General features: G+C 40.3%; 1 protein-coding gene across 6 annotated transcripts in view; it reads right to left on the bottom strand.

Annotated features, from left to right (window-relative positions):
* Nucleotides 1–23961, bottom strand: part of LIMS1 (LIM zinc finger domain containing 1) — a 69247-nt gene that overhangs the window by 2181 nt on the left and 43105 nt on the right. For 4 of the 6 annotated variants that reach the window (XM_059839598.1, XM_059839597.1, XM_059839599.1 and 1 more), the window contains exons 2-9: nt 14491–14650; nt 9207–9273; nt 7012–7132; nt 6023–6172; nt 4680–4830; nt 3803–3895; nt 2344–2392; nt 161–236 (exon numbers count right to left, since the gene is read on the bottom strand). In XM_059839598.1, the coding sequence (XP_059695581.1) occupies nt 161–236; nt 2344–2392; nt 3803–3895; nt 4680–4830; nt 6023–6172; nt 7012–7132; nt 9207–9273; nt 14491–14646 (863 nt within the window). In that variant the 5' untranslated portion in view covers nt 14647–14650. Of the gene's footprint in view, nt 1–160; nt 237–2343; nt 2393–3802; nt 3896–4679; nt 4831–6022; nt 6173–7011; nt 7133–9206; nt 9274–14490; nt 14651–16912; nt 17153–23961 lie in introns of those variants that run through there. The other 2 variants (XM_059839601.1, XM_059839595.1) reach the window with 2 other exon arrangements.

Raw genomic sequence — 23961 nt, 5'->3', positions numbered from 1 at the left:
AGAGATGGAAAGTACTAAGTGGAGCAAGAGAAGAGACACTTATTTCCTTGATACTGCTTACATGTTTTTCATACAGGAACAGCTACACTATAGCAACATCTACACATTGAAGAGAACCACTGATATGTGTTGAAGACATCACACTTATCCATAGACTTACTTGAGGGTTAACTTAGTGTTGCAAGTTGAACAAGCAAAACAGTTCACACACCATGCCTTATTCAGAGCAGACACAACTAGGGAGATGGGAAAAAAAAAATCATTAGCCTTACCAATAAAAAAAAAAAGTGATTACAAACATTTTAAGTTTACATATTCATGAGGTGTGAAAAACTCTCATTGATTCTTGTATCAAGTATTAAGGATCATAATAACGTGGCCAGACTGGTGAGGCACATTTTAGAGTGTAATGAGCAGGACTGTGAAGCATTGATACAGCTGTCCCTGAGGCAAGACCAGCTTAACCTATTTCTGCCTCCTATTTTTCGCTTCCACTTCATCTCATATCCAGCTGAGCTCAGGCAATGGTTCCGTGAGGCCAGGTTCCAACTTAATCAGGAAATGCTTCCAGCTGAAGAGCAATCCAGCACAATTGTGTTTATGTTTTCATACAGTTTCATTTCTCAGATCCAGTTCAGACTGCACTGCGATCAACAGTTGCACTTGCCCAGGTGAAGAAAATAATGTGAAGCCAGCAGCCAGACACTGCTGGTAAATCAGCACTACCAAGGTGAAAAAAAAATGGACTCTCTATTCTTTGCTTTGAAGAGAAACTACTTCCTTTTCTTCTGTAGGTAAATCCAGTTCCTGTTTTTTCTCTCTTTCAATACAGCTTTCCAGTTCCCCCCGCCAAAATTTTGTTAAGTTAGAGAATGCAGGATAATATTTTTCTTTTAATGTTTTTCTCACTCGATCTTTCAATGTTTTTCTCACAGTGTTTTGTCAACAACAAGGAGAACCAGAGCACTGTCATGCAGAGGGTTTTTCCTGCACTATGGGGCAAGCATGTCCACAGATACACAGTTATTCCACTACTTTCCAGAATAATACTAGACAGGTGAAAGTCTTTGCTCCCAAACAACCTCAGTAATGCAGTCATAGACATCCTCCTGAAATACTGCTGCTACAGGTATTTGTTTCACCCAACAGAGAACAATACTGGATACCAAATTTGTGACAGCTGACTCAAAATTTGTATGCAGAAATGAAAGAAGCAATGTAATTGAAGACATACACTGAAAATAAAGAAATTAATATATACTGTTTTGTTTTCAGTTCAGAGACCAAAACTTAGATTATGGGTGTTGGAATATATGGTGAAAGATTAGAATCATACAGAGATGTAGTTATCAGAAAAGTTCTATTTCTGCTCATTCCTGTAGAATTTTCCTGAAAATGAGGACTCTTTCCTCTAAAGCATTTTGGATTGTCATTCTGCAGGCATAGTGCAGTCCAGAAAATCTAGGGAAAGCACATCTACAGGATGCATGTCTTACCCTATAGTTACATGACTACAAACTAGTTTATGTCTCTTTTTGAATGTTACAAGCTTCCTCCTACTTCGCTAATGCCTTTGGCTTAGATGAAACTAACATAGTATTCACTTTGGACCGAATAAATAGGCACATAATGTCACATTATTTCAGGTAGAATAATTTGCTTTTGGCATTTTATCAGAGCTAGTTATCAAAAAAACCCCAAACCCTCAAACCCACCTCCTTCTCCCAAAAAACCCAATCAAACAAAAACAAAACAAACAAATTACTTGCAGTTCTGCCTTTACAGGACATATATTTCCAAGTATGATCATTCCTGGTTTTGTGACATTATCATAAACCTAGATTTTCAAAAGACACGTGCTTGAAATAGATAAGTAAATATCTCCAGGATTCAAACTGACATAATGGGAACAATGCATTTAAATAAAATAAATTCCTAACAGTGTCCACCTATGTCTTTCAGTATCTAAATATTTTTCAAATTTGGCTCATGATCCACAAATTCATTTGTGGAGATGACTGTATGCTCCCTTCTTACCCTTGCATGTGTTCTTTTTTGAAGGTGGTATGGCAGGAAGTGACTTCTGAGCATCTTCCAGCATCCCTGGCCTCTGCTGTCACTAAGGGGTTTCACAGTTTTCTTTGGCCATGGGGTGGTCTTCTACCATGAAACGAGGTTAGGTTTTCCTACCCTTTGGTCTCTGACTAATCAGCTCTAATTTAATTTCTGGTCAAGAGAACATCTGTTTTTGTTTTAATGAAAGCTGGGCTGCTTCCCCCTTACTTTACTTTTAAAGAGAGCTTGCATCAAAAAGGAACCTTAAGGAAACAGAGAAGTGCTTACCATCTCCTTCAATCACACGGTTGCAATGGAAACAAACATCACCAAATAGCTGAAGAGGAAAGAGAAGTAATAAATTTTTAATATAATGATTTTTTTTGAAGGTAACTTATCAAACTAGCAAAACAACTATGTTTCAGCTGATGGGCACAATCGCTTTCCTGTTTGTTCCAGTGAAATAAAGAGAATGCTGGCAAGTCTGGTTTGGTTTAAATCCAAGTACATTTTGCAAGTACATCATCTCATCACAAAAAGTCTAGATAATATTAAAGATGAAAACATTTATCTACCTTTGATTCTCTGTAAGTATGATTTTGTTGTTTCAAGATTTCTCTAACCCTGAAGATTTGAAATACAGCAGTTGGTGTCATGTACATGTGGTTACTAACCAGAAAATGTAACTTTTAGACTAACACGCATGACTAAAATAATGTATTACTGTAACTGTAAGAAAATTGTATCTTTATTACAAAGAAAAAAAAAAAGGAAAATTTCAGACAAAAAAAAATTTCTTTTTCCAGACTTAACATTTGTCCATACTATAACAAGAAGTGCCCAAAACTTCATGTATGTTTTTTTACTGTTGTAGTTAACCTTGGAAAAGACATCCACTCTACATACAGCTCTTGTCTGGTGCACGGACTTGGCCCATCCCAGCTGCAACACTATTACTATGAACATCACAGCATTTATAGTCTGCAAGTGTGCCAGCACCAATCATCTGCCCTCCATTGCTAATGAGCAATTATGAATCCATCTGTAATTAGCAGATGCCGTACAACTCCCAGGTGTAACCCCACCTGAGGTATTTATGTAGGCAAGGGAGGTGAATGTGACATGACAAAGATGGCTTCCAAAGAAAACTATGTCCATGCATCATGGGGTGGACTCCCCATCCAAGGGCGTCTGGAGAGGGGTGGTGCTGCCACACGTAACTTCTACATAAATGCAAGTGGTCACTAGAGGGTGTCTTCTGACAAATTTAGTCTTGGAAGTCTTTATCAGTCTAATGACTGAGCAACAGCATATACCAACACACAGCGTCTCAGAGCAGCAGCTGCAGGGAAACCCACGCCACTCGCTGGGGCCTCCAAACGCAGTTAGTGAGTGGCAAATCTTCTTTTTTTCTTAGGAGAGATTACTTGTCATTAGCTGCTCTGATCCACAGACACGTCAAAGCCCTGTAACAGCTCTATTTAAGTACCACTAAGCTTGAAGAACAACTTCATACTGATTCTCCTGGCCAGCCTTTGTGAAATACCTGCAGTTTTCTATTTTTATGCCCCACAGATGAATAGGGAAACCTGTATGAATTAAATGCAACAGAACATATGCTAATTGCTATTACATCCAGAGGTGCCTTTAACAAAACAGAAGAATGTCTATGGTTTTCCATCTATATCTAATAAAACCTATTTGTAAGTTTACCAATTAATGCCATTTTAAAAATATGCAACCTTACCTGATTGTAGTGGGTTTCACAATATGCCAAGCCTTTTCTCTCATAATGACGATGACCCAGGAATGGTTTTTCACATTTTGCACAAACAAAATGCTACAAAGAAAATTACAATACATTTTTTTTATCTTTTGGAAATAATGTTATTTTTTCTGGAAAGCAAACTAACCATGTCCACTACTTGAATATGGCTGAAGTCTACTAAGCCATCTTAAAAAGCAGAGTAAAAACTTTTGTTTCTACATTTAGGCCGTTAAAATATTAATTCTTTTAATGTCTTCAACATTTCAATCCAAAAGTTACAAAACAAAATCAAGCAATGGAGTCTCAATTTTTATCAATGAACAGAATTAAGAGTTGTTAAATAATTTGCATTATCATTTATACCCCTGTGAAGAAAGCATTTCCTAGAAGAGACTTTTTCAAAACAACAGAAGAAATAAACAATTTATTTAATTAAAATGGAAGGTGTGGAACTAAAACTTGTATGTGGCCTTGAAATATGAACTCTCACATGAACTATTAAAGAAATATGTACCTAGGGGTATTATGATGCTTAGTAGCATGGTTGGCACAGATTTGACTGCTTTTCCACATGTACTGCTTTTGAAATTTTATTTTGTGGGGACCTCGCTGGGCTTCCTTTGAATTACTGATTTTAGTTTCACAGTCAAAGCTCTCTGTAAGGTGACAACTAACTCCTATTTCACAGTGGAAGACTAGCAACAATAAGGTTGAAGAGGGATTTGGAGAAGGCATTTATTTATAATCATTGCTGCAAACTCTGAGAATCCTTTCATTGAAATTGAACAGAAAAATCACAGATAAATATGCTAAGGTTTACATTTGTAAGAGAGATCATTAAGCATCTCATGTTTACCTCCACATGCCATTGTTTGCCCATAGCATTCACCACACGGCCTTCAATTGGTCTCCTACATGCCCCACAGATGGGGACACCCATTTTGTCATGGCAGGGTAAGCAGTAGAGTTCTCCTTTCAGCTCACGAGCATCAGCAGTAAGTTCCTTCCTGCCCAGAAGTTAATGAATTGAGAGCATGAATAAAGGCACTCAAAAATGTCAACTCTTGAGAGTTTCTACTCTCAAGTGAAAAGTGAAGTGAAAAAAAATTAGCATTTGCTTTAGAAATATTATTTATATTACAGTAATGCAGCAGCATCAAATATAACACAATTCAACACAGTTCACCCTTGATCTCAGTAAGCTGAGAATAGGCTGCAAAGCGAGGTGCACTGAGTCTCTCTGGAAACAGCTACTGAGCTATTGTCATTCTGCTTAAGCAGCGCAAACCTGTGTGTGAAAGCTGCACATGTTTGGTTTATATTCTGGCACTTTTCACCAGTTTATTTTAGATTTGCATAACTGCAACTGAAAGTAAAAGTTATGCAAATATCTATATCTAGTTACATTTTCCTTGTATCAAACTTCAGAGAAAGAGAACTACAGACCCACATGAGCTAGACTTGTTCATTTCCCATCACAGAATCTTATAAACTCTACTTTTTAGTAATTTGCATGGTTATATACTGAGAACCTTAAGGTAAACCTTAAAAGTGACTGCAGTCACAAATACTCTCAACTGGTTGTCACTGATGTAACACTACATACTGTTATTCAAATCAGCCTTTGCTGTGGCACTGAAATAGTAGCTTCCTTTGCAGCAGAAATAAACTAAGAATCCATGCTATGTTCTACAGTGCTCCAATGCTCATCTCTGCATAAGTGCAGGATGTAGAAATGTGCAGTTTCATTTGCTGCACTTGCAGAAGATGATAAAAGGACATGGGAGAAAGCTTCTAAAAAAGACAGGCTTTAAAAAGAGAGAACAAAGTTTGGATGCTGTTGAACTAAAAAAAAACAAAAAAACATAGGCAAGATAGTAATTCAAGCAATAAAACAGAGCCACTTCTCCCCTGGCAGAATAGTGAGCTATCATTTCACTACTATAGAAATGATATCTGTGCTGATACTTCGTATTTTGTAAGGTACCGCCTTGTCCTGCAGAGTCGAATCTTTCTTTAGTCTCCAGCAGGTCAGCTGTTGTTTGAACCACACAAACCAAAAGCAGTAACACATATCTGGACACAAGACATCCAAACCCCATCCCCTCCTGTCACTTGTACAGGAAAAATTTTCATTTTAAATTGATGAAGCAAATAAGCCCAGCATTTCCCTGTTTCCCTTTGCAGAACTCAGGTTACCCGCAGTTTGCACAGTTGAAATGATCAGGGTGATAAGGATCGTTTTTGAATATGAGAGGCTGTTCATCAATAATAGCATGACACTTCTGGCAAATGTACTTTCCCAGGCCTCTGGCTTTTTCCTTGTTATGGCAAGGACGGCAGAGATGTCTGAAACAGCATAAAAAAAGAGAGGTAAGTATTGCTATCAGGTACTACAGTGCAAAATATAAACCAAAAAATCTCTCAGAACCTCATTTCAATCAGCTCTCTTGTTAAAACAACTTCCTTGCTAAGGCAAATCAAGTTCAAATCACCAAAATGACTGCCCAAGTTCAGGGTGATCATTTAATTTTCTGTCATCACAGGGGTATCATTTCTTCACCTGAGTTAAAGCTGTATTGAAACACAGAAAACAAGGTTTCTTATAGATTCTCGTTGATTAATGTTTTACTTTCAAAATCTTAAAAATTTAGATTAGAAGCTGTATGAGCACACAGGTCCTACTTTTGTAGATAATTCTGTATATTGTATTATACATAAGAAGCCAATGGCCATATAATCCCCTTGTAAAAAGTTCTTTTGATCATAGCCAGCAAAAATATCCTACTCTGTGAAGGGTCCCACTGAACATTAAGCAATTGTTATTAAATATGGTGCCAAACTAGACCAAAATTGGAGAACCAAATGGGAAAAAGAAAGGAAACATTTTTATTAAAAAAATATACAATGCTTCTGTATCTGAAAGTTTTTTCTTTTATTACATATAACAATGACCCCAAAAGGTCACTGGGTAAAGAAAATGTTTGCCACGACACCTGGTGTTGAAGCAGGCAAAATGTCAATATTATAAGATCTTAAGGTTTTGTGATGCCCAATTAGACTGTATTACAGAAAATACTTCAGTTGCTCCATTCGAGCTGGAAAGCCTCAGGAACCAAAACCCCTCAGTCCCACTATTAGTTAATTTAATTTATGATGAGTTAACAGAAGGAAGGGTGGAGATTTACCTGCCAGCATTCTTGACAAATCCAATATCAGCCAATACTGCTTGGCAGATATCACAGCAGAAGCACTCTGGATGCCAGCTATTGTTCATGGCTTTAATAACACGACCAATAATGAACTCACCTGTAAGAAACACAACACCAGGATGTAAAACACCATACTAGGCAAACTTAAAAGTAACTCATAAATGAATCACTACAATGACTACAATCGTAATTTCTTTCCTTACCCCAAAATCTGGTAGGACACATTGCTTTCAATATCACAGTTCTGATTCCAAACCCTGGAAATTTGGGGTTGTTTGTTGGTTTTGGTTAGGGGTTAAAAGAAAACATTTTTGTTGATAGAGGACCTTCTGCTATTTATCTACAAGTCTTCTACATGCACACTCCACCTTCTCCCTGAAATAATCCTATTTTGGTCCCTTCACTGGTTTTACTTACCTGTTCCCAAGCTGTTAAGAAATGTATGGAGCATTTAATATAATAAGGGCTTTCTTGCGTCCTAATCATTTTTCTCCTTCTTTTCTTTAAGAGTATGACAATTTTAACTTTCCATGTACTCAGCAGAGGTTTCTACTCCACTAGGACCAAGCCTTGAAGTATTCTGTACTCAAGGCACAATAGAACTGAGCTTGGGTGGCTGTGGACATCCTGCAGAAAAACTCCCATGGAGTCCAAATGCAAAGGTGCAGTGAAGCTGCACAACAGTCAATCCAACACACACAAATTCTGACCTACCACAAGGAGTCCTGCACCATAAGGCATTAAAGAACAGTGTGAGAACTAGTGTTTTGCATGCAGTGTGACTGTACTGCACAGGCAGTGGAGTGACGTCCATCACATGTGACCTAATTGTTCTCTATGCTGATGGACAGTGTAGTCAGGGGTTCTGAGCAGTGCAAAATGGGTTGGGAGCTCAGCTTCCCAGTGCTGTCAGAGGCTGAGTTCTGGCTTTGGGGAACGACTCCAAGAGCTGCTAAAGGGGAGTGATCAGGCAGGTAACGGTGTGGATGATTACATACAGCATGCGACTCGGTAGCATTCCCACAAAGTCATGGATTTGCAAGAACAAATCCAATGGACTCCAGACATGTCAGGAATGCTCAAGGCCTCATCACTGACAACAGCCCCATTGACTTTGTCTGTGTTTATGAAGTACAAGCAGTGGAAAAGCCCAGCTCTGGGCAGGACCTTGATGAGGTTTTAAGGGAGCTGGCAATACGAGGAGAGAGGATTGGAGAAGGTAGAGCTGTGTCAACTGTGCAGGAGAAATCCTGGAGATAGGCAGCATAGCTCCTCACAAATTGCCACCAACTAATTTCTTCTTCTTCCTCTGCTTGTCCACATCTGCAGCCTTAAATTCATAATTCCATAGCTTCGCTCTCCCTTGGTGTTCAAGAACTCCCTCCACAAAAGGAAAGGCCTCACAGAGATAAATTAAAGCTTTAGCACCTTGCCAAAGGTGCCAAAGAAACACAAGGGCTTCTAGAACAGATTAGGGAATAGTCAAATAATAAGTTCCCAGCTCTGGCCCAGCAAAATGTGTCACACACGGGGGAAAAAGAAAACATGCAAGTGATTACAGTGCAGCAGATGCACAAGCATCTACATCAACAGTGGCAAATAGAAAGCCGCCCTCAGTATGGACATTAGACACTGAAGCCTGAAAGGTATTTGTTTCAAAAAAATCAGCGGGGGCCCAGCTGACCATCACTTGATTGTAACATTAGCTGATGAATATTATCTCAGGTTCTGTGAAGTAGGACAGCACAGGTGGGTTACAAGAGTCAAAGCAGATGACAAAGTCTTGTTGCATGGTTTCAGCTACATGAGAAGGGACAAATGTCAGCACATAGAGATGTACAGATATAAATAATCACGAGTATTATATATATTTGTATTTACAATCAGGAGTTTATGAATGGTTTGTTCATTGGATCATTGGCTTAACAGCTAAATTATTTACTAAAAGAATTTTAGTAAAAAATTTATTTATTAAAAAATTTTATTTTTAAATCCTACTGGTTTATGACCTTTAGAAAAAGCAACTCCCCAGTTTCTCTGAAGTCCAGCTCATTCCTGAAGTACAGATGCTCAGCTGAACATAAGCAGGAAACAGATACAAGGGCAGCACATCTTCCCCCAGTGACACTCACATTTGTGATCTGTATGAAGTATTTCACCTTAAAACTTACCACATTGATGGCAGCAAGGGGCAAAAAGCATTTGAAAATCATGTTCACAGTACTTCCTCCCTTCAAACTGCAAATAGAAAGAGGGATGAGGAACTTGCATCTAACATAAATGTGGTAACAGCCTATTGTGTTTCCAGATACAATTAGGTTGTAAAACAAGAGGGGCTGAGAAAAAACAACCAGACCATGAGCTACATGTGCCAGGCATTACATCCACCCACCTTAATTCACCTACTAGTTAGCATGTAGTGTTAACAGCAATCCATTTCTCCAGTATTGCTGAGAGTGTAAGGCATTTTCTGTCACCCATTTACAACACAAGAGACGTCTGAATTTTGACAGACTACTGAAACTGAAGCAATCAAACACATTCTGAGCAGGAAATTAGCTAACAAACAGCCTTAGCCAGCAGGAGGGGAGAAGCATTTTCCCCAAACCTATTTGATGTCTTCCTCATTCTACATTTCCTGCCAGAATGACCCAGCATACCAGAGGGTGGAGGGTGGGGTATGAAGAACACCCAGGGGCAGAAATCTTTGCAATTTATAGAGCAGTTCAGCCAAAACACTAAGGGAAATAAGCCTTTTCCTTCATGATGCTTATTTCATAGAATCATACAATTATTTAGGTAGGGAAAGACCCTTAAGATAATAAAGTCCAAATATTAAAGAGCAAAGTTCACTACATCGATCAAGTTAAATTGATTTTAAGGGATTTGAATTTTATCACAGCTTGTGTAAGTTCACCTATAGTTCAAGCTCCCATTGAAAAAAAACCCCATATGGAATAAAAAGATTCAATAGCACTGCATTAGTAGCTTAACCAAAGAATATGTAAAAACATGTAGGCAAATATGTGCTGAAATGAAGGGAAATGTTTAGATATCTTCAGGCACCATTATTATTAGATACAAATGCCAATGAGCATGTCAAAATCAGGTGGACAATATCAGGTATGCTATAAAACGTTTGGATTTGAATGTCTCAGTTTAAACAGTGGAACAAGGAGGACAGCAGGAAACCTCGCTCCTTTCTTTTCACTGGGCCAAAGATAAAACCAAGTGAGTAGCACAAAATACTACCTAGAAAGTAAGGTTTTGTGCATGGACAGAAAATACAGAAATGTGGTTCAAGATCACCTGTTGTATAATATGAAATGACAAGCATCTAATACAATATAAATATAATAAATACTTTTGCAACTGGCAGGATGGGGATCTAACAAAACATTTCACTAGATATTTATGGTTAGAAAATTTCTGTGCCAAACCTGAATTGCACCTATTAGGAACAGAAAGATATTAACTCAGTACAGACCTTTTCAGAAGTCTCTGTCAGAAATTTATAAAGTGCAATTCCAGTGTAATACTCTAAAACAAATTACTTTTTAATTTGGGCTTTAAAAAAAATAATAATTGAGAGGTACAGGGCTATTACTTTCTCAAGGAGTAATGGAAATTACTCATTCATTGTGAATTGTGCTTGCTTCCTGCATGATAAAGTCCTTTCCAAACTGAAAAAAATTGTAAGCTTCCTGTTCTGTTTAAACAGGTGGTCCAATGAGGGATGCTTAGGTTTGCTTGGATTTCAAAGCCACCACATGTTGATCTGAACAGACCAAACAGGTTTTTTTCCCCTTCTTTGTTTGCATCAGGCAGGTTGGTTTCCATTCAGTCTTGTTTCTATTTTCAACCTCTGCTCCTTTGTGCTGCCCTTTGTGGATGACCCAGCAGTTATTATCACAGAATGCCTTGAGCTTTTCTAACAAATCTTACAGTACATAGTTCAGAAGCAAGTGTTTCACTGTTGTATACTGAAGGTCCATGAGGTGAATGGCCCTGCATAAAACATCTCACTGTGAAATAACCTTCAGCTTACCTGCATGTTTTTAGCTAACTTAAGTGGGAAGTCATGCACAAAAACTGAGACTTAAGAGATTGCTTCTCTAAGGCAGCTTTTGGTAAACATCATTTTAAGAAAACACTTGAGAATAGAAACAAACATGAACATCTGTTCTGCCATTAGTATAGGACTGTGCACTGCTACCTGTAGAGAAACTCTACAACAGCAGCTCTAGGCAATACACATCTTCCAGGTGGTGGAGTAGAAGCAGACCAGAATTGCTGCCACTTCACACCTAACAGCAAAGAACAGAGAACTCTACTGGAATCTGCTTGTGCTAATTTTTATTTAAATTGAGTGCATAAAAAAACTTGCTAAAATGATGTTACTGAGCAGACTGGAACACAAATCAAATACACCGTACCCACAGTTTCTGTGCAGCATTAGGCATGCAGGTCTCAGGAATCCAAACTATCATTTCTAACATAGGCTCAAGAGGACATCCACAAAACCCCTGCTATGCTATGCAGACTCTAGGCAGGGGATGGACACCACTTGTGCCTGTGAGTGACTTGGCTCCAGTGCCACAGCACAGCGAGCTGTGCTGATGGGGGTGCTTGCAAGGCAGCCCAGAGATCAGTCCTGCAGCACAGGAGACCTGATCAGTTCACCCCCACCCATGGAACACAGTGTGAAGGCTTATCATGGCAGCGTTTGACAGCAAGTGTGATAAGCAGCTTAATGACTAACTAACTGGGGGAACCCTGCAAGGCTTGCATTAGGCAGGGGAACAATATTTGCCTTCCTAATTGCTAAGAGCTGGAAATCATTTCCAAGAAATACTAGCTTAGCTAAACCAGGCACAGAGTAAACACAAGCTCATTCTGGGCAACCAACAATGCCTGTGTTTACCCATGGGAACCTGCTGAGAAAAACACATTACCTGGCCACACCTCTAAACACATCCATCTTCTCAAAGACTGCATTAAGCCAGTCTGAGGAAGATGTGCTTTCTGCCCATCGTCTCCAGTCACAGTTTTTCTTGACAGTGATACAGATTATCTCAAGTCCCGTGAGCACTGTCAGCCACTCCTGAGCACTCACCAACCTAAGCCCATCTTCTACCTGCTCAGGGCTTTCCTTCCTCTCACAGCATCACAGAATGGGTCAGGCTGGAGGTGGAGTCATCTGGTCCAACCTCTCTGTTTAAGCAAGGTCATCCTCGAACACACTGCACAGAATTGCACCCAGATGATTCTTAAGTATCTTCAGTGAGGAAGACTTCACAATCTCTTAGGGCAACCCATACCAGTGCACAGTAAAGAAGATCTTCCCCATGATCAGGTGGAACTTCCTGTGCATCACTTTCTGCCCATTGCCTCTTGTCCTATTGCTTGGCACCACCAAGCAGAGCCTGGCTCCATCCTCTGACATCCTCCCTTCAGATAATTATATACATTGATGAGGTTCCCTCTCACTTCTCTCCTTGAGTCTGAACAGGCCCAGCATCCTCAGCCTAACCAATGCTATTTTAGCTCTTGAATAATTGTAGCAAGAAGTATCTATCCTTAAATGAAACTTTCCACTTTCCATGTAACATTTCTCAGGCTACCCAGCCTGAAAAAAACCCCTAGGAACATTAGCCGAAACATGTTTAGCACACAGTATTATTTTAATTCCTGGCACTCACTTCTGACTTACTGTCTTTGAGAGCAGCATGTTTCAGTAAGAGAGCGCTCAAAGACCAATCATCATGAATATGAATGTTAACAAGGTAGCAGTAGGAAGCAAAATGTCTACATCCAGTATATCTAAGCACCACTAGGATACTTGCCTCTGCCAGGGAAATTCAGGTATGGCCACCCATGAGCAACACAGAGAGATTGTAACATTCCTGAACTATGTCCAAAAGAAGGACATTCTTTCCACTGTAGTCTCCTCTAGAAGATACAGGCTGCCTAGAGCATGATTTCCCAAACTTTTATCTTTAAGGACCATTCAGCTTCCTGAAAGAGGTCCCTGGAATGACTCGCTGTTTTTTGAGTCAGAAAAAGAACGAATAAAGTATTCATTATAAGAGAAAATACATTTTATTGGTTTAAGACAATTTTATGAACATAATTACAAATATTTTCGTTTTGAAGCGTTTGTATCACTTTATATTTGCCTCAGGTCTTAACGAGTCAGGATGGACTCTTTCCTGAGTCAGCTCAGAATGTATTAACAATTGTAATACAACTTGTTAAGTATCTGGGGGGGGTGTTCTTTTGCTTCTATTTAATTAATTCTGCCTTGCAGCTCACCTTTTGATGTCTTATGGAACACTAGGGGCTAATTTACTACAATTTGTGTAACACTACGTCTAGAGCCTTTTGATCCTCAAACAAGGTGAGAAAAACCAAATCCCCAGGAATCCCCTTAGCCAGTCTCTTTTGCAATCCACACTCCTCCCTCAGCCTCTCCCCATCACCGCATAACACGGCTCTATAAAATTAGAAATGGAAGATAAACTATTGTGCTCTTGCCAAAGGATGGCACCTGTATGTGAGAGCACATAATTGTTCCTTTTACACTCTGCTCATTTTCCTTTTCAGATCATCCTATGACACAAATCCTGTAACTGCTACCCGAAAATGGATTGTAAGCTACTCGAGCAGGGCCTTATCTCTCTGACAGTAATTCCCTGTCTCACACCATCTATTGTTCCCTATACTAATCACTTTGTATTTTATGAACCAGTCTAGAGCTTTCATTACCACTTTGTGCTGAGCCATATTCTGAATTCCCATGATAGAGGAACGTAAAAGAAAATGAAACCTATTCCAAAATACCCTCCTAAGCTGATTGAGACAAATCAACCTGGAGCTGAGAAATATTAATGTGATCAGGTCTTAACCCCTGAAAGTGTGTTAAGAACTGAAAATTCTGAATGCTTTAGACTGTCAAACTTAAGAGTTGATCTTACACTGGCCGTGTCTGGTTTGGATCACAGCATGCTCACATACAGATCATCTCTTTTCCAATGCCAAACTGGACTCAACTCAGCGATAAACCTCCTATGGACCACAGGATGCTGGGATTTCCATCTATATGACTTTCTCCTCTAAGAAGTATGTTTCCTATGTATTTCTGGTATGATACATCAGATTCACAAGTTTCAGGGAAAAAAATTGCACTGAGAAAAAGATTTCCAGGAATTTTTCTCTCAGCACTGATAACACCGAGGTCCACATTTAAAGAACATTATATACATTGATGTCTTCCAAATTAGCAAAGAAATGCTCCTGGCTTTTTTCTCCTTTTCCTGGGCACACTCTTTCAGAGCCCAGATCCTCCCATGGGAGTTTCTAAGCTATCTACCTGCCTGTAGCTACTTCTGCTACGCGAATGAAGGCTCAAGAGAATGGGGTATGGGGACAGGAGGGCTCCTCTGCCCCGCTTACCTCATAGAAGAGCCCTTCAGGGAACTGCTGGAAGCACTGGGCGCACACGAAGCACTGCTCGTGGTACAGCTCACCATTGCTGTTGACAATTTTCTCGGCAGGGGCAAAGCCCCCCCTGCAGCGCTCACAGATGGCGTTTGCAAGTGCGTTCGCCATGTTGCTGTCATTCAAAAGAAAAAAAAAAGAAAGAAAATTAGCCTAAATAGACAACCACACTGGTCGTGAGTCTTTCCCCCCCCCGCCACCAGGCCAAACCTAATGCATCAACCTAATGCTAAGCTGCTCAACACAAGTTTTTCAATGAACTTCATGGCTTGTGGCATCTCCTCAGAAATAAAGCTACCACTTGGCCCTGCTCCCTAACTCTTTAGAAACAAAATCCTTGTGATACGCTCTAATTTATTGAAAACCCCAAACAGAAACGTTGTCACGACAGACACATTTACAAGCTTTTTATGATGAAAAAAGACAGGCAATTCAAAGTACTATAAAAATTATGATGTACATTAAAATTACTGAAAACAAGGGCAAATATTAATGATGGAGGACTGGCATCACACAAGAAAACATAAACGATTTATTGTAAACCAATTCTAATATATACATATATAAATACATCAATTCTAAAATATACATATATAACAGCATTAGTTCAGAGCTCTAATAAACAATATGAAAGAGTGTGCAGAATCTGGTCTGGCAGATATTAATGAAAAAAATAGTAGTTAAATAATTATCCTTTATATGAGCTCTGCATAGCTTGAAGTAATTTTATAAATTTAGTTTGAAGTCATGGGGTTTTTGATTGGTTTGTTAAGGTTTATCTCAGGGAGTTCAGCTCATCATGTGCCAGCCCACTCCAGGGCCAAGGGGGAGGGTAGGAATGCTCTGGCTGCCCCACAGCGCCCCACACATAGGCCAACACAAGCTGGCAAACCCATGCCAGGGATGCAAAGAAATATTGAAATAGCAACCTTGGTTGCCTCTCAAAGTCACAGGACCGAAAAAATGGCAGCGTGGTAGCTGTCCACATCTGCAGAAGACAGTACAGCTGTGTTTCAGTTAATTAAAGCCAGAAAAAGGCTCTTTTGATTTTTCCTTTGGAAACATTTTGTCACTCATCTCTAGACTCTCAAAGCTCTGCCTTTCAGGATCATCCCACTGCCCTAATACCATGGTATTAGCATGGTGGTAGCAGAGAGCAAATATAGGGCAATCATCTAGTTTCATTACAATGTGATGGCAGCTGACAAAACCACTGACTCAAAATTTTTCTGGAAGGTTATTAGACAAGTGACATTATTTGAAACACGTGTGCATGCATGCACACATTTTGATAGCTATATCATGCTGTGCCTGTAAGTGCAAAGTCCACAGTCCTCTGCAATATGCCAAGTCTTCCTTCTTATCCCTTCAAGGGTAGATAAGACCTCTGGGCTCCCACCATGTTCAATAGGAATTAAATTCATTCCTTGCACATCATCCAAGGGAGCAAGCAAACACCTAGCACGTGGTTCAAAATGGAATGTGTTTTATCTATTTCTTACACTGTCTCACAGAAGAGCCCTACACAAGGTCACATCTGACATGTTATTATTAGCTGGCACTTTTTTTCTCTCTCTCTTGATCTTTGCAGACAACAAGGAATACGGCAACTGCAATCCAAATATCCACTGCCCTGACAGTGAAATGAGTGGGCAAATTTCACATGAAGATCAGATGCAGGATGGTCTAACCCATACATAACAGACAGACCTATGGACAAACTGCAGTGACTATACACATAAACTGTGATCAACTATAAAGCTTGCCAATGGTCTTCATGGACTGTGTATGCTTTCTGTGGGGCAAAACCTCAGTCAATTTCCCCATCCTCCTTATCGATCCAAATGAAGAATAATCATAAGAGAAACTGGGATCTTTCATCATCACTTCAACAATGTTCAAGCATTAAGGATGCTAAGCACTGCTGTATGTAAAGTATAATCCAAGCAAAAACATGAAACAAAGTTCAAAAACAAATGAGAACCATTTCCCTCCTCAGGAAAAAGTGCTTCACTTTGAAACACATCATATATGTAAAACTAGTGAAGTATGTAATACTTCTGCATTAATGAAGCAGTTTATCCATTTGCCCAGAATAAGTGGCAAACAACCTGAAGGCAGAGAGACTACTTTAAAAATTCCAACACCATTTTTACTGCTGATAAAAGTTTCTGATGCAATTAATGATGAAATTTAAAGTAACAATTCAAATTTTAGTTGACAGTTACAACTGGCAATGTTTCAAACGGAACAGTGGCAAAGGTTGGATGAGAGAACAGCTTGCACAGCCTGAGCCCCAGATAATAAAATACATTATGTACAATAAACCAATAATGTCACTGCAGTTACACCCCAAAGCTGAACAGAACGAACTTACAATTTTGCATAAAAGTCACAAAACTCTTTGTAGAGTTTTATTTCACTGTGCCTACGTTGCAATTTTGACACCGGTTTCTCGCCTTCATTTCCTGCGGAGTTGTGAGCATTGGGAGCGACTTTGTAGGCAACCTCTTCATCCTCCGGGATGGGGAAGGGCTGAGTTCTGCGCTGAAAGTCCATCTTGCTCTGACTGCTTTCCCAAGTGTATATATTCTATCCTTACACTGCAAACAAGCTGTAGGCAAAGTCCGCAAAACAATATGCTGGACTTCCCCTTGATCCCAGCAAAGTGATTTACTTTCACAGCTCATGTCATGTAGCTGGAGCTACTCAGCACCCTGCTAGAGCTTCAAGTTAAAAGTTCAGCAGCAGGGCTGTGAGCCTGTCATGCTGAGATTTACTGAGGCTGGCTGTGCACAGACGAGAACACTCCCCTGCCAGGCCCTCACGTAGACTCGGATGCTGGAAAAGGTCTTTGCTGCTGGCAGCTAACAGAAGCTGCCCAGGAGAGCTGTGGTGTGAGTAACCTATGTGAGCAAATAAATTCACCACCAAACTTGGCTGCAGCTCCTTTCTGCTGAGGGGGCATGGAGGCAGAGTTCAACAATATTTTACCATGGGAAAACCAACAGTGGAAAGGAGGAACAGAAGACTCCTGTCTCCAGGTAAATATTGCTTTAATGTCATAGTGTGTTAACTACGTTGTAAAAATGGCCTTTAATGCTCCACTTGTGTCTTCTAAGTCATATGTGTTGAATTTATCTATGTGTCTTTCCTCCTGTCAGTACTTCAGACAAGGGGTAGGTACAGACAGAGGTTTAATTTCTGTTGTGTTTCTCAGGCCATTAACAAAACTGACAGGTGTGCCATAATGGACACTATATGGAGGAAAACCAAACCTTTATTTCCAGTGATGGGCTGCATTTAGGACAACTGTCCAATGTAAGAACACTAACTGAAGAAAGATTTCCAGCTAATAATTCAGACTCCTTCAAGCTCTCCCTCTTTGAAGCACAGTGCTTGTCAGAGATCTGGGATACTCAGCTTCCACCACTTTCTAACTGCAGAAGAGGAAGCCCTCCGGAATAATTAACTTTTGTGTTGAACTGTCTCAGCCTTGTTAGCAATCAGTTGAACTGCAGAACTGCATGCACTTTGTGCTCGTGACACACAGCACACTGGTAGCTGAAAAATCTGCTAGTCAGTGAGGGGGCATGAGGAAGCAGAGGATAACAAGAAGGAGATGAGTAACAGGAACAAACAGAGAAACTAGAACTAAGATCAGAGAATAATAGAATCATTTAGATTGGAAAAGACCTCAAGACCACTGAGTACAACCATTAATCTAATATTGCCACATTCACCACTAAATCATGTCCCCAAGTGCCACATCTACACATCTTTTAAATACCTTAAGGGACAGTGATGCTAACACTTCCTTGGGCATTCTGTTCCAGTGTTTGACAACATTTCCGTGAACAAATTTGTCCTGATCTCCAATCTAAACCTCCCCTGGCACAATTTGAGGCCATTTCCTGTAGTACTGTCACAGGATATGACAGAATGTCCAGTCGAGGCTACAATTTCTTATATACCTGCGCCTTCCCTAGGACCTATCATGGAGGGTCTGGTTGGTGATGGTTTTTGGCCATATCTCTCAGCACCAGCTAGGACAGCTTGTTCAGCAAGCACACAGCAGCCCACACGCCACTCTCCATGCAGGCCTGAGCTTGCCAGCAGACACCTTCCTGCAGCTCAGCCAACACAGTCCTATGCTGCTGCTTCTGCTGACAAATTTGTGGAATGGGTTTGGTCAGTGTCTTTCCTTCACTTCCCCTCAACAAGGAGCAACCCCCTAGGCAAGCTATTTCCCTGCGTAGGTGGGACCCAGGCAGCATGACCCTGCTCATCTGCCTGTCTGTAGGTGTGATTATTCACCCTATGCCAGAGCTACCAGAAGTCAAGCTCTAACAGGCTAAGGAGGCTGTACCCTCACCACTGACACAGCCTGGCTGCAACTCAAGCCCTATTTTTATCTATCATGGGGCAAGTTGCAGATGAAGCAACATTCAGGTTGTAGCCTGAGGCCACAAAGATCTTGCCACAGCACCACTGCAGTCCTGGAATAAAAGGTTTCTGCATTCTCTGAAACATGAGTGATGAAAATGTGCAGTGTCTGCCAACAGACATGCAGGTATAGTGATGCCAGTTCTTCTTCTTCCTCTTGCTTCCCAATACTTTTTGCACAGGTCAGTGCTGAGCTTCTGTGGGTATAAAAAACTTCAGTAAGACTGACTGCAGTGGACTAAAAATGCTGATTTATCCAGGATTAGTAAAGGTGCACGAAGCTACTAAGATAATAAACAGCAAGTCAGCCTATCTCTTCCTCTTATCACCATTTTCTCAACAATTTCTCAACTCTTTTCCTATATTTTGTCCCACATCACAGACAATTCTCCTGAGAAGATGCTGCTGCAAATCAAAAGTGTCCTGTAGAGACTTTCTCCTGGTGGACTACTACAATTTTGCAGTAACCTGAAATCCACAGGTAACCAATGTGGTTGGAAGCCACTTCTGCTGCCTCATATCCTCTTTGGTCAACAAGAAAACATATGATTGCTTCTTCAGCTTGCTACTGTGCAGTCTTCTGCATGGCTATAGCAAAGCAAGTAGTACAGCAAATTAGTGCAGTAAGATGTCCATCCAAAAAGCTTGGTTTTATCTTCCTAGTTTTTGTCAGGAAGTCCTTCAAAGTAATGGGATTCCATATGGGCAATAAGTAGAAGCTGCCTGGTTCTCCAGTCATATTACCATTGCTGCTGGAGGAATGACTCCCAATTTTTTCCATTAAACAAGAAGGAGGTTGACACATGTCTAAAAAGGTCGTTTGTGCTACTAAAGCAAAACACAGCTTCTACTGTGGAGGTCCGGTAATCCACAAATCCAGAGCAGCTGGCCATCCTTCTCTTTTCTGACATTTTGTAGGAGGCATGCTGCCAAGATCTGAAATACATTGTTAAAAATACACTGCATTTTCATTAGGGAATTCTAGGTTACTCTGAGGTGAAGCTGCCCATGGGGAGTGAGCAGTATGTAAGGGGTTGTTTTGCAGCAGCAGCAGCTTCCCAAGGGCATTCCTTGGGAAATGGGACAAAACATAGCAAACAGCCTGTTGTTATGCAGTGTTAGGGAGAAAAGAAGTTGAGTGTTTAACTAGAAAAGGTAGGTATGAAAGAAAAAGACAGTCTCCTCTGGGCACACTGAGGATCCTATCAGAAGCCAAAACGGGTGGTAGGGAAGGTGCTTAAGGAAATGGTAGAAGAGGGAGGGAGAAGCATTCCACTGCGGTTACCAGAAGGGCTTTGGTAAACAATAGCAAAAACAGGCACACTGCCTAATCCCTGCTGAAGGATGACTGCCGCCTCACTCCACGCTGCTCTCTCTGCACAGCTTTCCAACCTGGCTGTCCATGCTGCCAGGGGCAGACAGGGACTCTTACAGAGACGGCTCGGTGGCCTGCCAAGCCCGCTGAGCATTTCACTCCGTGCCACAAATAGCCGTGTGCGGAGCAGTCACGGCTCCAAACAAGGTGCTTGGCAAAGGCAGCTGCTGCTTGGCAACCTCTTTGTGCCACCGTGACATATCGCTGCCGGCGGCCGAACAGCCCGTGGGGACAGGCGGGGGATGAGTAAGCGCAGTGCATCCCACCACTTCCTCCATAGGTACGAGAGGTTTCATTTCAGTGATGCATTAACAGATGCTATGCGGTGACTCTCACATGCGAAAAACAGAACAACCTATACAACAGAAGTATGGCTGCAAAAGACGCGTGGGCTTGCAGTGCCCTGCTCTGATTTCTGCACCAACATTTTAAAGCACTAGTTGACCTTTTGTGGGGGTTTTTTATTGAAATTAAAAACACTCTTGGGTTCTGGTTGCTGCAATTGTTTATCTCTTAAGCAATAAAATACTTTCCGTGTTAAGCTGGTCTCCTAAGGCATTTTGAAAAAAGGTATGAATCTTTTATATCATTCAAATGCACATTTTACAGGTAGGATTTTCACATGTGCTCAGTAATGCTCTAATTACTTTTTCTACTAAAAAATATGGAAAACCATCTTGAAACCACTGCAGTAAAAAAAAAAATCGGGTGAATTCTGAGTGTTCCTGAAAGTTTCATTCTTTAGTCTTCACCTCAAAATGCATAATTAACTTATGTGGTAGGAGTTCAAACAGGGCAAACAAAAAGGCAATTCTAGTTGTTTCATAACCTCCAGTATAAATTTATTCTAGTATAAACATGTCCAAAAAATGCTTTGGTCTCCACAAAGAGAGAAGGTTCACATTCCATCTCTCCATAAGGAAGTAAATATAACTGGAATAGACAGGTAAGCAGCAGCTTCCCACACAATGAATCAGTCATTCAGGCACAGTGAAATATCAGCCTCTGACAGCATTTGGAGAAAGGGAGAGCAATATGCAACTACAGCATTTTCCTGTTATAAGTAATATTTCAGCAAAGTATTGCATTTTCTTCCTGCTGGTTATGTCTATTACCAAATGAAGCCATGCTCTGTGTAAACCAAGTAATGACTTCTGTGTACAGATATTTGATACTCTTTAAAACATTCATCTCTTCCTCCCCCACTACTGTTTCTTTCAATCCTGTGCAGACAGGAAAAACACAACAAACAGTATCATATATGAGAAGCTCACGAATTCCAATAATTTTGTGTTGCATGAGACACAGCATATTATTGGTTATTCTTGGAATTTGCACCCTGCGTAGTCAACTGCATGTCTACTTCATTATGGTATCCAAATTCTGCATCCAAATTCCTCCAACTCTATAAATTTTAAGGATACATTTACACTGATGTATTTCTTATAACACATTCTCATTTCCAATTTAAGAATAATAAAAAAGGTCAGCCACTCAATACTAGGGGCTGCACATTAAATGTCCCTGAGACACTCGCTGTGAAAAGAACCATCTTTTCAAGCCTGAAAAGAGAAGCTCAAGTCCACCAAGCTCCAAAAAAGTGACAGGACAAGAAGAAGCAACCTCAAGTTGCATCAAGGGAGGTTTAGATTTGACATTAAATTTCTTTGGTTTTTTTTTTTTTTTTCATGCAAAGGGGTTTCAAGCATTTGGAACAGGCTGCCCAGAGAAGTGGAGCAGAGTCATCATCCCTGAAACTACTAAAAAGATATGCAGATGTGGCACATGGGGACATAGTTTAGAGGTGGACTTGGTAATGATGGGTTATTGGTTGAACTTGATAACCTTAAGAGGTTGTTACAGACTAAATGACTCTATGATTGTAAAATGATGCAGTAACATATTTCTCTTTAAGGGTACTGGTTTCCTAGCACCAATATTCAGTTCATGACATCTGTCACTGACATCCACCAAAAATCCTCCACCAAATCCTCAGTGTAATGGCAAATGCCAGCCTTTGATTCTGCCTGAGTCATCTGCCTGCACTATGTGGAACCAATGTTTTGACAAGCTGAACACCATGACCTGAGCAGTTCATCCAGGAGCTATAATTAATACTGTGACTCAATGTAACACCCCAGCAACCAGGAGAGACTTCCAGTACATCCATACAGCTCCTTGTAGGGCAGAGAGGACTGCAAAACCAGGCTTCCCAGCCCACAGCAACATCCTTATTATAGTCACATCTCCACTGGAGACACTGTGCTGAGGACTGACCTTCAGCTTTAGTAACCTGCACATCACACATATCTTTTATTTTTCTTACTATTAATCTACATTTTCAGCAACATACTCTCTTCTCACCTTCATTAGTTTGAGCTTCTATATGATGAAGTGCAAAGTTTTTCATTGCCTGAATCAATTAATTTTGAACAGAAGTACAATGTGTTATAGAGAACATCTCAGCTGTTCCTCTTCTCTCACACACATACCAAATTGTAATTATTAGTCACTCCAGGTTTCAGTTTCACATTTTTCTCTTCCTACATTCACTACAGCATCACCAGACTTTAAAACCTGCAGAGGATGGCAGACAGCTAAGCCATCTGCAGTTAATACCACAGCATGAAATAATAATAGCCCTAATATTCAACTGCCAAGAGAACAACCAGAAGCAATTTATGTTCCTAACACTCAAGAAAGTGTTATTTGTTGACACATTACTCAAACACAAAATATCATTTTGACTTTATTACAACAGTCTTAACATTTAGGGTAATGCAAACTAAATGTCTTCATCTTGTACTTTACATTTATTAGCTATTCAATGCTAGTAGCACACCTGTCAAGTAAACATGAATGAATTTCAGTAGCAGTTTGTGCAAAGGAAGACTTGCATGCATTTTTCTAGCAGAAGGTTTGGCAAGGTTTTTTTAAACCTTTTTGCCAGGTTTTTTAAAAGTAATAGTTTCTGTCCCAACACCTGACTAATACAGTTACAGTATCAACTATATCACTTATGAGGGAAGAAGATTCAGAAGGGTATCACAAGAATATACTATTGGGATCATCCGAAAAGAACAGCAGGGTTTTTTGCTTGACAGAAGAGAAGTAAAGGAAAGAGGGAAGATGACAAGGGTTTGAGCTTTCAAAGAGGGGCTCGAGCCCTGCCAAGCCTCCTTCTGCTTTGCTACGTACCCTGGTGTAATCTGAGGAGTAGCTTTAGAAAGAATTTGAGTTTAAAACTACAAAATTACTTGTACATTTCAGGCAAAATTCATAACCTGCAACTTGACAGCTCATGGATTGTTCCTATTCTGAAGTGGCACTGCTACAATATCCTTTTAAAAAGTATATATATTAGGACCAACTTTGCAATGTATCAGAAACATAGGGTATGCTTCGCTTCAGTTTCTGAAGTCAGTGAGAAAAAATGTACAAACCAAAAACTGAAAAGCCAAATATTGTGCAGGACCAATAGCTTTCAATGCAAACTTCCCATACTGGAACAAGGGGACCAGCCAGGGCAGTTCTGAGGCATGACTCTGAGTGGTCGTCCAATAGTTGCATAGAAACAGAGTTCAAAAGGTAGGCTCACCTCAGGA

The sequence above is a fragment of the Haemorhous mexicanus genome, chromosome 2 (assembly GCF_027477595.1).
Source record: "Haemorhous mexicanus isolate bHaeMex1 chromosome 2, bHaeMex1.pri, whole genome shotgun sequence".
NCBI lineage: Eukaryota > Metazoa > Chordata > Aves > Passeriformes > Fringillidae > Haemorhous > Haemorhous mexicanus.
This window is presented reverse-complemented; position numbering and strand designations above follow the sequence as displayed.